Raw genomic sequence first — 14915 nt, 5'->3', positions numbered from 1 at the left:
CCATGTGCTCCTTAGGGAAGATATAGTGGATCTGTATGAAATCCATGTAATATCAAAGGATGTCTACAAGATAGGGGAAAGGAAATTATAGTTTACATGAGTCCATTTATATGAAAACCTTATGTGTGTATGTGCTTATATATTCATTAAAATTTTGGGAGGTTATAACTAATTCACACTTAAATAAGCACTCAGCTGAGTCTCAGGTACTATTCCAGGTGCTTTACCATATTTCAGTCAACAATGCTCTTAAAATTGGTGAATGTTTTAAGTGTTTGAAACAATACCCACACTTTGTAAAGTACTTAATAAATGCTAGTTATGAATTCTCACACTCTGTCATTATCTCTGTTTTGTAGATAAGGACTCTGACCCCCTGAGAGTTCGTAAGTGGCAGAGCCAGAATCTAAATCCAGGCAGTCTAACTCCAGTGTATCACCCACAGTTAAAACTGGATATTATGGGAGGTAGGAATGTGAGGTCACTTTCACTTTGCAATTTATATGCTTCTGGATATTTTCACATTTTTATATGAAACGTATTTTACTTTCATAAATAGAAAAAGACATTCCCAGTTTGGAAAGAAAACAAATGCATTTTTATATTTTAGAAACTTTATCTCATTTGTTGCAAAATGCATGTGGCAAATTCTGGAGCTCTGAATGTGGGCACACAGCGTTTGCCCTCGTGCTCAGGCGTTCTGGACAGGGAGTGCCCGTGATCCACACCAGTGTAAGGTTTGGAGAACCTTACTGGGGGCGTATTTTTTTAAAAGGAAATAATTATAGATAGATATTGAGTTAAATTTACATCACTTAATGGTTAAATTTACATCACTCATTACACTTCTGTAATTAAAATCCTACTAGCCTTCAAGAAGTCTTTAGTTGTCACATACTGGTTTTCAAGAAGTTTGGAGTAAAAATGTCACTCTTCAGTCATCTGAAAAGCAGGCGGAAACCAGTTATTTGATCCACAGATGCGAGCTCATAAGGGTAGGATGCAGTGACTTAGTGTGTGACGTGGACATCAGTGATGGAGCTGCTAGATACCAGGTAGGCCAGGACAGCGGCCTGGCTGCCAGCGTGCTGAGCGCAACTTCTCTGCAGGGGCGGCTTGGTGTCCCAGAGCTGCCGCTGTGCTGTGGCTCTCCGGCTGGCCTGGGAGTTCCACCCAGCCACCCAGTGACTGACCTGCTGTCTCCCGAGCTTTTCCAGCAGAGAGCCGAGTGACTGTGCACTTCATTTCTGTGAAATGAGGGAGATGGATCAGGTCTGTAGTTGCTGTTTGCAGGTTCTATGATTCTAAGCGTCTTGTCTGTTGGTGAGCTAAATTTGTGACCTTTGACCTTTAATGGAGTCCAAAAAAGTGCTGAACAAAATGGAATTCATAAGCTGATTGACGGAAGGCTTAACCAGTACACTTCCTTGTATTACATGATGTCCTTGATGACAACAAACTATACGATTTACTTTTTATTCCATTTTAGGCCTTTTTTTCTTTCTTATATTTGCTTTCCAAATAAAACAATTGTGTTCTTAAGATCACAAGTCAATAAAATGGTATGGCCCTGTTTAATATTTAGATACAAAGCTGTTGGGTATTAATTATAAAGGTCACTAGCACTAAAAAATTTTTTCTGCCTGAAGTTTTTTGTACTCTGGTGTCTCAGTGAGGTGGATACCTTCTGGATTCTGTCATGGTTGCAGAAGTCACGTGATCTGTGTGTTCAACACAGTGTCACATGGTGTGTCTGCTTTTAGCTGGGAGCAGTGTGTGCTGGTCACTTGTAATGGCCAGAAAGTCTCCTGAGAGAGTTTAAATGACTTAAAATAACTCAAAGTAACTCAGAGCTACTTATAGCTTAAAATTGTAAGCTTGGTGATATCATATTTTAATTTTAGTCTAATCCAATTTTTTGCCCTGGAAAAGGACTGCTGCTTCTGACTCTTATGTTGTTAGGTTAGTCTGATCTCTTTCAAAAAGTGGTTGTCATTTGAAAAGAAGTGGCCAACAAAATAACAGTAATTTAAAAATTATTAATTAAGAAATGGGTACAATGGAGGAATCCATATGAGTCTCTCCTGAGACTCCATTCGGTGATATAGAAGCTTTGAATATTTTGAATTAGTGGGAAAATTAAAATATAAGTTTATATTTTTAGTTAAAGTCATGTTTGGGAAATTTATATTTTACGCCCTCAGTTAAACGCAACAGTTTTCAAGTTTCATTTTTTTGTGTGAATGTTAGTCTGTTTCTCTCTCTCTCTCTCTCTCTCTTTCATTCGTTTTGGATATTTGCTTTTAAGTGAAAGGCAAGAGTTCAAAGATGATGAGACTTTTTATAGTTGGGCCACTAGTGATTCATATGTTCGGGCTGCTTCCCAAAGCTTGCTCCTCCCTTTCCTTTACCTCATGTCACACCACCTCTCACCACCTCTCACCACCCAGTTCTCCAGTCTTGTCCTATCATTGGTTGTTCTCTGGTCAAAGGTCACCATACCAGACCTTTTGGCACAGAACAGGCATTTTTGGTTATATTGGTGTTTTGACTCAGGCATTATCTCCTTTAAAACAGGCAAAGAAGGAGTAAGGGAGAGAGAGGAATCTCCTTTAAATTTAGGGCATTGATTTTGTTTCATAGATTTTGGAGGAGTAGTTCCCTTACTTTAAGTAAGGCGAGAAGTTAATTTGCTGCCCTGCTTTTTGACTTTGAGATGGGCTTTTTGAGCCATCAGTTAGAAGAGCTATTTGAGAAGACAGTGACAGTTTGAGTCCTTGTAAATATGCACAGGTATGAGACACTAAGAAGCTTTTCCTAAAAAGAAGTGTAAGATATGACTGAAAACTTTTCAGAATTCCCATTAGTCCTTTGGTTTGTCTTTAGTTTTATTCTATGACTTCAAATTCCTTTTGCTGTTCTTCATAATCTTCTGCTACCCCAAAAGTAAGACTTTGGTCCCCAGGAAAAAGATCCAAGTACAGTTGGTACCTGGAAAACCACCTCCATGGGCTGAAAACTGCAAGTTGATTCCCTCTTACTGCTTCTGTGGCCACCATTGGACAATTACTCTTAAGTACTTTTTCTCATTATAAAATGACTGTTTCCCTTGATAGAAAAATGGGAACATTAAAAAAATGATAAAGGACAAAATTTAAATCATCCATAATTTCACACCATAATTTACAACCTCCCCCCCTCCGTGTGCATAGTGTTGTGTTCATTTTGTATCCTGTTTACTTAACATTGTTTCACATGTTGTTAAATTTGTTTGGAAAATTCTCTTCAGCATTATTTCTGTAGTATTTTATGCTATTTTCATTCCATCACCATTTCACCTAAACATTTTTTGTGTTTGCTATTTTAAATAATGCTTTGATTTAAAAAGACTCCATAAATCTTTGCTGCAATTTTGATTATTTTCTTATCTTAGATTCCTAAAGAAATTTTTATGTCAAAAGATTAAAAAAAACCTTCAAGGTTCTTGGTACAAATCACCACAGCCCCTGCCAGTCCCAAACGTTCCCTTCCAGCTGCATAAGCACAGGGGTGACAGCATCAACATGGGACACAGGTCATTCCCAATCTCAGTCCCCCTCACACAAAGACTTACTAGCAACTGCCTGCAGATAAGACAGCATTGTAAGAGCCCAGAACCCAGGCCTCAGGCTGAAGCAACCCCCTGTGCTGCAGAGGCTGAGCAGGACCACATGGAAGGTTAAGAGGAGTGGCTGCACTCTGACCACAATGCCCCAGCCTCAGAGCAGCACAGCACTGCACCCAGGGAGCCCCCTAGACTTAGAGCTTTTCCAGTGAGAGAAAGAGGGGGCAAGGTGGACATCCAGCCCCACGGTGCTGTGGCCCACATGGGTCTCAACTCACAGGGATCACTGGGAAAGTCTGTGGGGCTTGACCGCTGGGGATAAGAAAAGGTGGCCTTGGTTTACAGCAACCAGAACTCAGATCTTGGCAGACCACACTTTGGCATGCATACAGTGGTGCCTCAGCAGAGAGCCCAGCCCTGCTCTGCCATCTGCAGTGCCCAGCTGGTGGCCCTGTCTGGCTATAGTGCTTGGCTGGCAGCTCTGCCTGATTTGGGTCCCCAGCTAACAAGCCATACCAGCTGTGGAGCCTGTTCTGTGGCCTTATTTGGGCAGGGAAGCACATTCCCAACGCTGCCTGACTGCAAAGATTAGCCTCCTGTCCTGCCTGCCCAGGAGGCCTGGCAGAAGAACCCGTGCAGCTGCAGAGCCCATCCCACAGCCCTGCTTGGACAAGGAGTCAGGGCAGCAGCCCTGTTAGTGTGCTGTGAAGTACCACCTCTGGCCCTGCATAACCAGGCACCCTGAGCAGTGAGCCTGGGCACCCTTGGAGCCAAGCCCATATTCCTGTCCAGCTGTGGAACCTGCCCTACAGCCCTGCCCTCTAGCAAAGCACAGCCTATGACCCTGCCTAATTATTAAACCCAGCTTACGGCCTCCCCAGGCAGGGAGCTCAGCAAATGACCCTGTCCAATTGTGGACCACAGCCTGAAGTCCCACCTGAGAGGGAGCCAGGACAGTGACCCTGCCCATCTGCAGGCAGCACCGTCTTGAGCCCATCCAACTGCAGGATACAGTTGGGGGTCCTTCTCAGCCAGAGAACCCAGCCAGGGACCTTGTCTAACAGAGCACAGCACATAGCCTATCTGATTGTGAAGCCCATTTAAGACCCTGCCAAACTTCAGGGCACAACCTGTAGCCCTGCCTAACTGCAGAACATCAGAGGCCCTGTCCAGTTGTGTAGCTCTGCCAGGGCCTTTAATGTGGAGTCCAGCCAGCAGCACCATCTAGCCAGCAACCACAGCTTGAGACCCCACCCAACCAGAAGCAATTGCAGGGTACAGGCCGTAGCTAGGCCCAGGCATGGGGTAATCCAGTGGTTCCATCCTGCTAGGGAACACAGACTGTAACTTTATTTAATCAGAGGTGATTGCAGAACCCAGCCAGTCAACCTACCTAACCATGGGTGCAGGCAGCAGCTCCACCTGATCAGGGAGCCCTCCCACTGGCCCTGCTTGAATGCGGAGCCAGCAGCCTCACCTCACTGCAGAGCCCCGCCAGCAGCGTCCACCCTGACTTCAGAGCATGGGCAGCAGCCTCACCCAACACACAGACCCAAGAGCACTGCCTGAAGACACTGCCAGCTCACCTGGATCCTGGCCGTGGTCTGAACTGACTGCTGAAGATTTTTCCCTGCTGAAGGGAACTTGTAAAGTCTGGAAGACAAGACCATTTACCTAAAGGTGCAGATACCAACGCAAAGAATCGGAACACAAGGAATCAGGGAAACATGACACCACCAAAGGGAACTAATAAAATTCCGATCACTGACCCTAAAGTAATGGAATTCAATGAACCATCTGACAGAAGAATTCAGAATAATCCTCTTAAAGAAGTTCAGTGAACTATAAGAAAACACAGACAAGTAAATGAAATTAGGATATAGTACATGAATAAAATGAAAGTTTCAACAAAGATTTTTGATAGAAACTCTTAAATAGAAATCTTCAAATTGAGGAATGCAATGGCTAAAGTGAAGAATTCAAGTGAGAGCTTCAACAACAGACTTAACTAAGTAGAAAACATTCGGTGAACTGGAGAACAGGCCATTTGAAATTGTCTAGTCATAGGAGCAAAAAGAAATGAGAATGAATTAGTGAAGAAAGCTTACAGACTTATGAGTCACGATCAAGATATACAAACATGCATTATGGAAGTCCCAAAAGAGGAAGAAAAACGGACAGAAAGCCTATTTATAGCAATAATGGTTGAAAACCCCCCAGACTTGGGGAGAGGTGCACATCCAGATTCAAGAGGTGCAATTGAGCCCAAATAGATTGACCCATAAAGGTATGTACTGAGACACATTATAATTACATTATCAAAGGTCAAAGAAAAAGAATTTTGAAAGCATCAAGAGGAAAGCAACTTGTCACATCAAAGGGCACTCTCATAAGAACATAAGCAGATTTATCAACAGAAACTTTGCAGTCCTGGAGAGAGTGAAACCATCTTTTCAAAATACTGAAAGAAAAAACTGTCAGTCAAGAACATTCTACCCTGTAAAGCTGTCCTTCACAAATGAGAGATAAAGACATTCCTGAACAAACAAAAGCTGAGGGAGTTGACGACCCTTAGACCTAACAGGAAGTGCTAAAGGGTGGTCTTCAAGCAGAAATAAAAGGATGCTAATTAAGGCTGTAAAAGCCTATGAATGTGTAAAACTCACCAGTAATGGTAAATATACGGTCCAAGTCACATTCTTTAATATTGTAATGGTTGTATGTAATTTACAGCTCTAGTTTGGAAGTTGAAAAACAGATGTATTAAAAATAGCCATAACTGCAATAATTTGTTACTGGATACACAATAGAAAAAAAGAAATCATAACACCAGTAGCTTAAAATGTGAGGGGGAGAGAAGTAAAAGTATAAAGTTTTTATATGCTGTTGAAGTTGTTCCCAGCTTAAAATTGAATGTTATAAATATAGGATATTTTATGTAAGCCTCATAATAACCATAAGGGAAACCCTGTAGTGAACACACGAAAGAGTATGATAAAGGAGTCAAAGCGTACTGCCATGAAAAAGTCTTCATTCACAGAATAAAACAGCAAGAAAGGAAGCAAGGAGCAAAGGATCTTCAAAACAGAAAACAACAAAATGGCAATATTAAGTCCTTACGTAACATTAATTACCTTAAATGAAAATGGATTAAATTCTCCAATCAAAACACAGAGAATGACTGAGTGATTGAAAAAACAAAATCCAATAATATGCTGCCTACAAGAGACTCATTTTAGCTTTAGGGCACATGTAGACTGAGACTGAATGGGATGGAAAAAGCCATTTCAATTAAATAGTAACCAAAAGAAAGTGGGAGTACCTCAGCTTACATCAGGCAAAATAGACTTTAAGCTAAAAATGATCAAGAAAGAAAAAGAAGATAATTAGGATAAAAGGGTCAATCCATCAAGAAGATCTAACAATTATAAATAATTATGCACCCTGATCAGAGCACCTAATATATAAAGCAAATACTAAGAGAACTAAAAAGGGGAAGTAAACAATCACACAATAATATTTGGGGACTTTGTTACCCCCTCAGTAATGGATAGATCATTCAGACAGAATCAGTAAGCAAACAGCAGATTCCAATAATGATGCAGATCAAATAGACCTAACAGACAAAACAAAACATTTCATTCCAAAAGCAGAACACATTGTTCTCAAGTGCACATGAACTTTCTAGAAGAAATCATATTTTTGGCCACAGGACAAGTCTTAACACATTCAAGAAAATAGGAATTTTTCAAATACCTTTCTGACCACAATGGTATGAAACTAGAAATCAATCACAGGTGGAAAACTGGAAAAACAAATACATGAAAATTAAACAACACACCTGTGAACAGCCAGTAGGTCAAAAAAGAAATCAAAAGAGAAATTTTAAAAATATGAAACAAATGGAAAAGGAAACAGAACATACCAGATCTTATGGGATGCAGAAAAGGCAGTTCTAAGGCGGAAGCTTATAGTGATAAATGCATACATTACGAAAAGAGAATGATCTCAAGTAAACAACGCTACTTTATATCCAAGGAACTAGAAAGAGAAGAACAAACTAACCCAAAGTTAGCTGATAGAAGGAAATAATAAAGTTGAGAGAATAAATGAATAAAATAGGGAGTAGGAAAATAATAGGAAAGTTTAACAAAACTAAGAGTTTGTTCTTTGAAAAGAAAATAGAGAATCCTCAAGACTAACCAAGAAAAAAACAGTAAGGACCCAAATAAGTTATAAGCGAAAAAGGAGATGTTACAATTGTACAACAGAAACATACAGAACGTAAGAGACTACTATGAACAATTATATGCCAACAATTTGGACAACCTTAGGAGAAACGAATAAATTGCTACAAACATGCAACCCACCAAGACCAAATCCTGAAGAAATAAAAAATCTGAACAGACCAAGAGAAAGTAAGGAGGACTAAATAAGTAATATCTCCCAACAAAGAAAAGCCCAGGACCAGAGGTTAATGCAAGGAAGTCATTCAGCTCAGTAGCAAAAAAGCCAATTAATCCAACTAAAAAATGGGCAAAGAGCCTAAATAAACATTTTTCCAAAGAAGATATTCAGATAGGCAGTTGGTATGTGAAACGTTGCTCAGTATCACACTAATCATTAGGGAAATGCAAATCAAAACCACAATAAGGTATCACTTCACACCTGAATGGGTATTATCAAAAAAAACGAGATAAGTGTTAGCAAGGATATGAAGAAATGGAACTCCTGTACACTATAAGTGGGACTATAAATTGGTACAGCTGCTATGGAAAACAGTATGGAGGTTCCTCAAAAAATTAAAAATAGGACTGCCAAAGATCCAGCAGTTCCATTTCTGAATATCCAAAGGAAATGAAATCACTGTCTCATAGAGTAGCTGCACCCCATGTTCATTGCAGCATTACTTACAAAGCCAAGTCATGGAGGCAACCTCAATGACTACCTGTGGGTGAATAAAGAAAATGTGGTACAGTTGATGTAGGAGTTAGGGGAGTGATCCCTGTGCAGTTAAAAATCCATATACAACTCTTGACTCCCCAAAAACGTAACTACTAATAGCTTACTATTGATCAGAAACCTTACCAATAATACACAATTGAGTAATGCATTTTTATGTAACATGTATTATATACTGTATTCTTGCAGTAAAGTAAGCTAGAGAAAAGAGTTATTAAGAAAATTACAGTGAAGAGAAAATACATGTACAGTACAATACAGTATTTATTGAAAATAATCCACATATAAATGGACCTGTGCAATTCAAATCTGTGTTGTTCAAGGGTCAACTGTATGTATAATGGAATATTAATCAGCCATAAAAAAGAAGGAAGTCCTGTCATTTGCAAGGATGGATCTTGGGGGTATCTTGCTAAGTGAAGTAAGTCAAAGAAAGAAAAATACTGTATGGTCTTACTTACATGTAGAATCTACAAAAATCAAACTCACAGAAACAGAGCAGACTGGTGGTCACCACAGGCCAGGAGAGGGAGGGGGTATCTCGGGGAGTGGGTGAAGGTGGTCAAAGTGTACAAACTTCTAGTTTTAAGTTCTAGGAGTGTAATGTACAGCATAGTGACTGTAGTTAACAATACTGTATTGTATATTTGAAAGTTGATAGAGTAAATCTGAAAAATTCTCACCACACAAAATAATTGTAATTGTATATGAGGTGATGGGTGTTAACTAACCTTCTGTGGTAACCGTTTCACTATGAATGTATAGCTTAAGCTCTTTATCTCTATAAAGCTGTGGGGGTGGGGGGGAAACAAGCACAGGTGGTATATGAGAAAGGCGGCTCATGATAGACTTTACCAGGAGTGTTTTCTCCTAAATTAAGGCTACTTTCTTATGGGGAACATACTGGATTATTTTAAAGTTTCCATGTCTTCGATGTACTGGTAAAACTGAACATTTAAAAAATGTTTGTTAGCTATTTTTATTTATATATTGTCAATCAGTATTATCCATTTTTTATTAGGGTCTTTATTGTCTCCCTTTACAACTTGAACATTTAAAAAGCTGTGTTATGAGCTTTACGAATATTTTAAGAAATATAATTTGTTATTTTTAACATATTCCTTTAGTATATACTTTAATATATACTTGTAATGTTTTGCTTTTAAGGCTGTTATTTGCAGTTTTCCCCAAAATTACTTTTAATCATATATATATATATATTCCAAATTCAAATTCCAAATAAACCAAGCCCTATTTATATTGTGTTGATTTCCTTTTAATATAGTCCTTTTTGTTTTAAAGATCAGATAGTTGTATATTATCTTGTGATTTTTTTGAAGCTTAGTTTTTCTTTTTATTTCCTTTTTCCTTTCCTCCCCTCCCCTCCCCTCCCCTCCCCTCCCCTCCCCTCCCCTCCCCTCCCCTTTCCCTCTTCCCTTACTTTTTATGTTTACACTTTTGAACCATTTGAAATTTATTTGCCCTTTGGAGTGAAATGAATATCTGACTATAACCAGTTGTTCTAACACCATTAATTGAATAATTCTTCCCTTCCTTCCACCATCTATGATTATCTATTTCCTCATAAAAAGACCAACTTTTTTTTTGGATTAGTTATTCTTAGGTATTTTATGAGCGCTCTTCTCTAGTTCCTTCTTGCTGCTTTTGGGAACAGGATTATTTTTCCATTTCTAAATGTGTTGTCTTTAGAAGTAACATTGAAAGCATAAATTTTAAACTTTAAATTGTCATAAAAAAATAATTTGTCATATTTTCACTGACCCATATATTTTATAACAGAAGTAAAAAATACAAAAAACTCATATTGTCAATATGTAGGGAGTAGATGGAAGCACGTCTGGCCAGGTAAAGGTAGGGACCGTTGCTTTGGGTGCGCGGATACCTTCTTGTTCATCTCACTCCTCCAGGCCCTGAGTTCAGAGCCACGGGCTGAGCGACTCTGGTAGCCTGGGATTCTCTGGGTCATTGTGATCTCTCATTCTCTCTCTGTCCAGGAATTTCCCTCAGCTAGTAAATTCATGCCCCTCAATTCTATAAATTTCTAGATACATAAATTCTATATATAAATAAAATATGAATGAAATAGATATATTGTCTACATTTATAGTCTAAAAATGATTCTTGTGTTTTCCCATGTTATTCTGGCTGTTTTGTTTACCTCTGAATAGCCCCTCCTCTGGGGGGAGCCGTGAAGTCCCCACTCGGGTCCTACGTCTCCTGCCCTCCCTCCCTCTGGGCCCCCGCTTGTCACATTGCAAGTTGTGATTTTATTTTCCTTTTTTAGCCTAATAAAGTGTGTGTGTTCCTGTGTGTGCTTGTTTGTGCTCCAATAGAAACTGACTTAAAATTCTTTTAGGGGTGCCACTACTGTCTAAAAGTCAGTATTTTTTTTCCCCCATTGTAGTGCAAAGTTATAAATACCTGAAATTGGCATTTCAGCTGAGGATTTTTTCTTTAGTTAATTGTGACTCTGTGGATTGAGCTGAGCGTCTAATGCATTGCCAAATAGGGGTACAGCACTAGAAAACTTCAATTATGTAAATTTTATGTTATAAGAATAGATGGCTTCTTTCTGATTATTTTTGAGAAAAATGGGTTGCTACCTTGCCTAAACATTACGCTTCGTAAACAGGCCAGTGTTTAGATAAAATTACTGCTTTGTTTAGCATATTTAACTGCTAATTGTTCACATCTGATTCATAAACACTTCCCTTTCTCCATGGCAAGTTAAAAAATATAATGTTCAGAGGGAATTTTAATAATTACTTGTATCAACATACTCATCAACAGAGTGGTCTGCCCTGTTACTATAGCCGGATAAGCTCCTGGGAGTGCATCCACTGAACTACATTTTGGTCAGCAGAGAACATGTCTCTTTGTAAAACAGTTCTGAAAACAAGAATTTTTCCAATTTAATAACATGAACTTGAGCACCACTGCACCACCAGCACCAGACTTTTGAATCACAAGAAAAGCAAAGACAACTGTCTGAGTCTGCTCTTCTGAACTAGAGAACAGGGCACACACCCAGTGGAGAGTCACGGTAACTAATTAAAAATGGAAACGAAAGCTCTTGACACTAAACACAGTCCACAGATTATAAGTAAACTGGATTCTGTGTCTCCATGAGAATTGCTCCACCTTGTGAGACAAATGGTTCATTCTTCCTTGGGACACTGTCTTCTGCCCCCAGATCACTGCTGACTTGAGTGAGCCTTCCTCCAAGGGCTTTTTGTTCCTTCAAGTCTTTCTGTATGCAGTTTTTGATACAATTCTCCCCTCTTTCTATTAAAAGCGGTCTAATCTGTCAACTCAAGTAGGTTTTAAGATTAGGAGAGAGAAGGGATATCCATTAGAGACTAAATTTACAAACTAACTTACGGGAACAGCGGCCCAAGACGGAGGCCTGAGCTTGAAGATGGGGCAGGAACGTAGGAAGATTAATCATTTTTTGCACATTTAATGTGAGCCAGAAGATGGTTTTAAAATATTTTCTCACCTATTTATTGATTTATCAAATGCTTCCATGACATTCTCTGTGCCAGACTGTTGTCAGTCCTTCACAGATATTCATTTTAGCAATTCTTGTAAGTCTTGCATAAACATAATAAGCGTGTATGCATGATGGCCATTGTTATCTTTATTTTAATCAGCAGGAAACTGAAGCACAGAAAGTTTAAGTAGTTTGCCTAAAGTCACACAGCAAGTGTCTCGGCCAAAAATCAGCCCCAGGCAAGCTGGCCATTCATTCATCGCGGTGCTCTGCCATCACTGAGGCTTCACAGAGGCCCTCTGAGGTTGGCGTGTATTATCTCCACTTCTTGGTGCAGATCCTGAGTATGGTTAAAAAACTCAGGATTGGCCTTGAACTTCCTTTCCTCGCCGAGTTGGCTCTTCCTCGCCTTCCTCTTCTCACTGATGCCATCACCACCCACCTAGACATCCAAGTCTGAAACCCAGAGATAATTATGCTCTTCAGTCTTTCCTGCTGAGCATCTGAGCCCTTCTTTTAATCTCCTCCACCACTCTCTTAAATAAGGCCCTCATTATTCTGTAATAAACCAAGAATTGTAATCTCAAACGGTAGCCGAAAGCAGGCAGGTGGAGGAAGCTGGGCCCGAGGCAGCAGAGGCGTAGGCTCTGGGCGGATGCTGTGCTGCAAGGGGGCTGCTGCCTCTCTGGTCCAGCGGTCCGTCTCCAGGGGGGAGTGTGGGCTCCTATTTGACAGACCTGATTTTTAAAGAGGAACCAGGAATCTGGATTTTTTATATGAAATCTTCCAATTCTAAATCGGTGCAAGCCAAAAACAAAAAACATGGCTGCAGGCTACCAGGTTGTAACCCCTGATTATAATTGAGCCCCCAAACTGATTTGCCCTCTTCCATTCTGATCTCCTCCAGCCTTTTGCCACCCTCCCTACACTGTCATAATCTATCCAAGATGCAGTCAGATAAGATTTTAGGGGCTGTCAGGAGGTTTAAATGCATTAAAATATGTAACATTCTTAGAAGAGTTCTTGGTAGTGGGTAGGCACTAGATAAAGGTTACGTGTTGTCTGTTCTTCACTTAAAAGCCTTGAATGACTCCCAGTGAGGCTCTGGATATTTTTTAGTGTGGCAGAAAAGGTGTTTTATTGTTAGTCCTGTCTTCTCACCTTCATCTTTTACTGTTTCACCACATGGCCTCAGGCCATCCTCTACACCCACATGTGCCCGCACGCCCCTCCCTCCTCTGCCCTGTCCAGCTGAATGGCGAACTCCTACTTTCCCAGCCATCCCAAGACGCAGTTCAAGCATCTCCACCTCTCTTGAACCTTTAACTGCACTTCCCCTGGGAGAGCTGACTTCTCCCTTTGTGTTCCCATAAGGTTATGAACCCCTAAGTGCAGGGACTATTTCATTAATCTTTGTATTCTTACTGCTTTGTGCAGAGCTGGCACATAGTATATGTCTGTGGTAATATTGGTTGGAAATAATAAAAAAGTTAGTCTGGGACTTACACTCCTACATAATTGTGAATTTCTTGCTGTTTGGATTGTACCTTGTAAAGAAAGAAGCTGTGGCTGCTTTATCGTTAGGGACCCAGCACCTGCCTATCCAACCTGAGGACCTGTTATAGCCCAGGGCATTACGGCTGCAGTTGATGATGAATTTAGGACTTTTACTCCAAGGCAATACAGTGGCATTAAGGATTCTCTTCCCTCTGATAAATAGTATGTGAAAACAAAGGTGAAATCACCAGTTAAATAGTGTGTTTCACCAGTCAGTGAAAGCAATTCTGTTTTCCTTCTTTAGAAGTTTGATGGTAAATGGTTGGAGACACTACCTCTATTTATAGATGTTCTCAGTGCCAGATTTGTTATCTCCTTTCCCCAGGCTTGATAAAGAAAGAATGTTGGACTCAACTATTGGTAGTGTCTCCATTAATGAATAGGGGAGTCTGGAGAAGACATGTGAGCAGGAAATTCAAGGGAACCTAGTGTTGTTTTTATCAGTCCAGGAATTCTAGACTTGCAAATTCTATCCTGTTCTCTTTTTCTGGCTAAAGAAAGGGCTTTAATGAACGACAAAGAATAGTGTTAAATTCTTTAGAGGAATACATTTGCAATATAATAGGTGCCAGTCATCTAGATCATTCTTTGTAATAATTTGGTGACTCCTGTTGTTAGTTCTGGTTAATTTGAAATTTTTAAAGCTTATTTTTGTCTGGTTAGAAGGAAATAATTTTTTCTTAATTTTAAAGCTCATCTCTAAAAGATACTTACTGGAGAGTAAGGGTGGGCTCTTTGGCTTTTCTGCAATTGTATCTCTCAAGAAGGATTTGTTTCTGAAGACTGACATAACACTGAAGGAGTCTGTAGTTTTCAACACAAAGGAGATTAGTGTATATGAAACATGTAATTTAAAATCTACTAGATTTGAGTTGTTACTAACCATCGTTTACAGGATGCCTACTGTGTGCTTAGGACTTTGCCAGGTGCTGTAATACTTGAGTCACAAAGATGAATAGACACAGGATTTGCTCTGATTTGGTTTTTAAGCAAAATATAAAGTTTATACATAAACTTACATGTATGTGTAACTAGAATGGAAAGAGTCATGATTAAATTATCAGTTTCAGATTAAATAGCAGTAATCATGATTACATTATATATATATTTCTGGAAGTTATTTTTCATTACTTGATATCCACTTCTGGGTTTTGGAGTTAAATTGGTTACATCTTATGATGAGAGAAATCTGTCTTCTGTTTATTCCTTTTTTTTACCCAACTTCATATTTATTTCTGTACTGTTAATGCAAACAATTTATATTTAGAATTGTTTCGA

The 14915-nt window shown here is 39.5% G+C and overlaps 1 protein-coding gene across 4 annotated transcripts in view; it reads left to right on the top strand.

The window, feature by feature from the left end:
- The window catches only part of STK38L (serine/threonine kinase 38 like), a 69524-nt gene that overhangs the window by 25368 nt on the left and 29241 nt on the right, over positions 1 to 14915 (top strand). The window contains exon 3 of one of the 4 annotated variants that reach the window (XM_037020342.2): positions 360 to 467. The exons of the other annotated variants lie outside the window; for them this stretch is intronic. Within the exon in view, the coding sequence (XP_036876237.1) occupies positions 461 to 467 (7 nt within the window). The 5' untranslated portion in view covers positions 360 to 460. The remainder of the gene's footprint in view (positions 1 to 359; positions 468 to 14915) is intronic. 4 annotated transcript variants of the gene reach the window in all.

This window comes from Manis javanica, chromosome 15 (genome assembly GCF_040802235.1).
Source record: "Manis javanica isolate MJ-LG chromosome 15, MJ_LKY, whole genome shotgun sequence".
NCBI lineage: Eukaryota > Metazoa > Chordata > Mammalia > Pholidota > Manidae > Manis > Manis javanica.
Note: the sequence above shows the minus strand (reverse complement) of the source record. Positions and strands in the feature narration are given on the sequence as shown.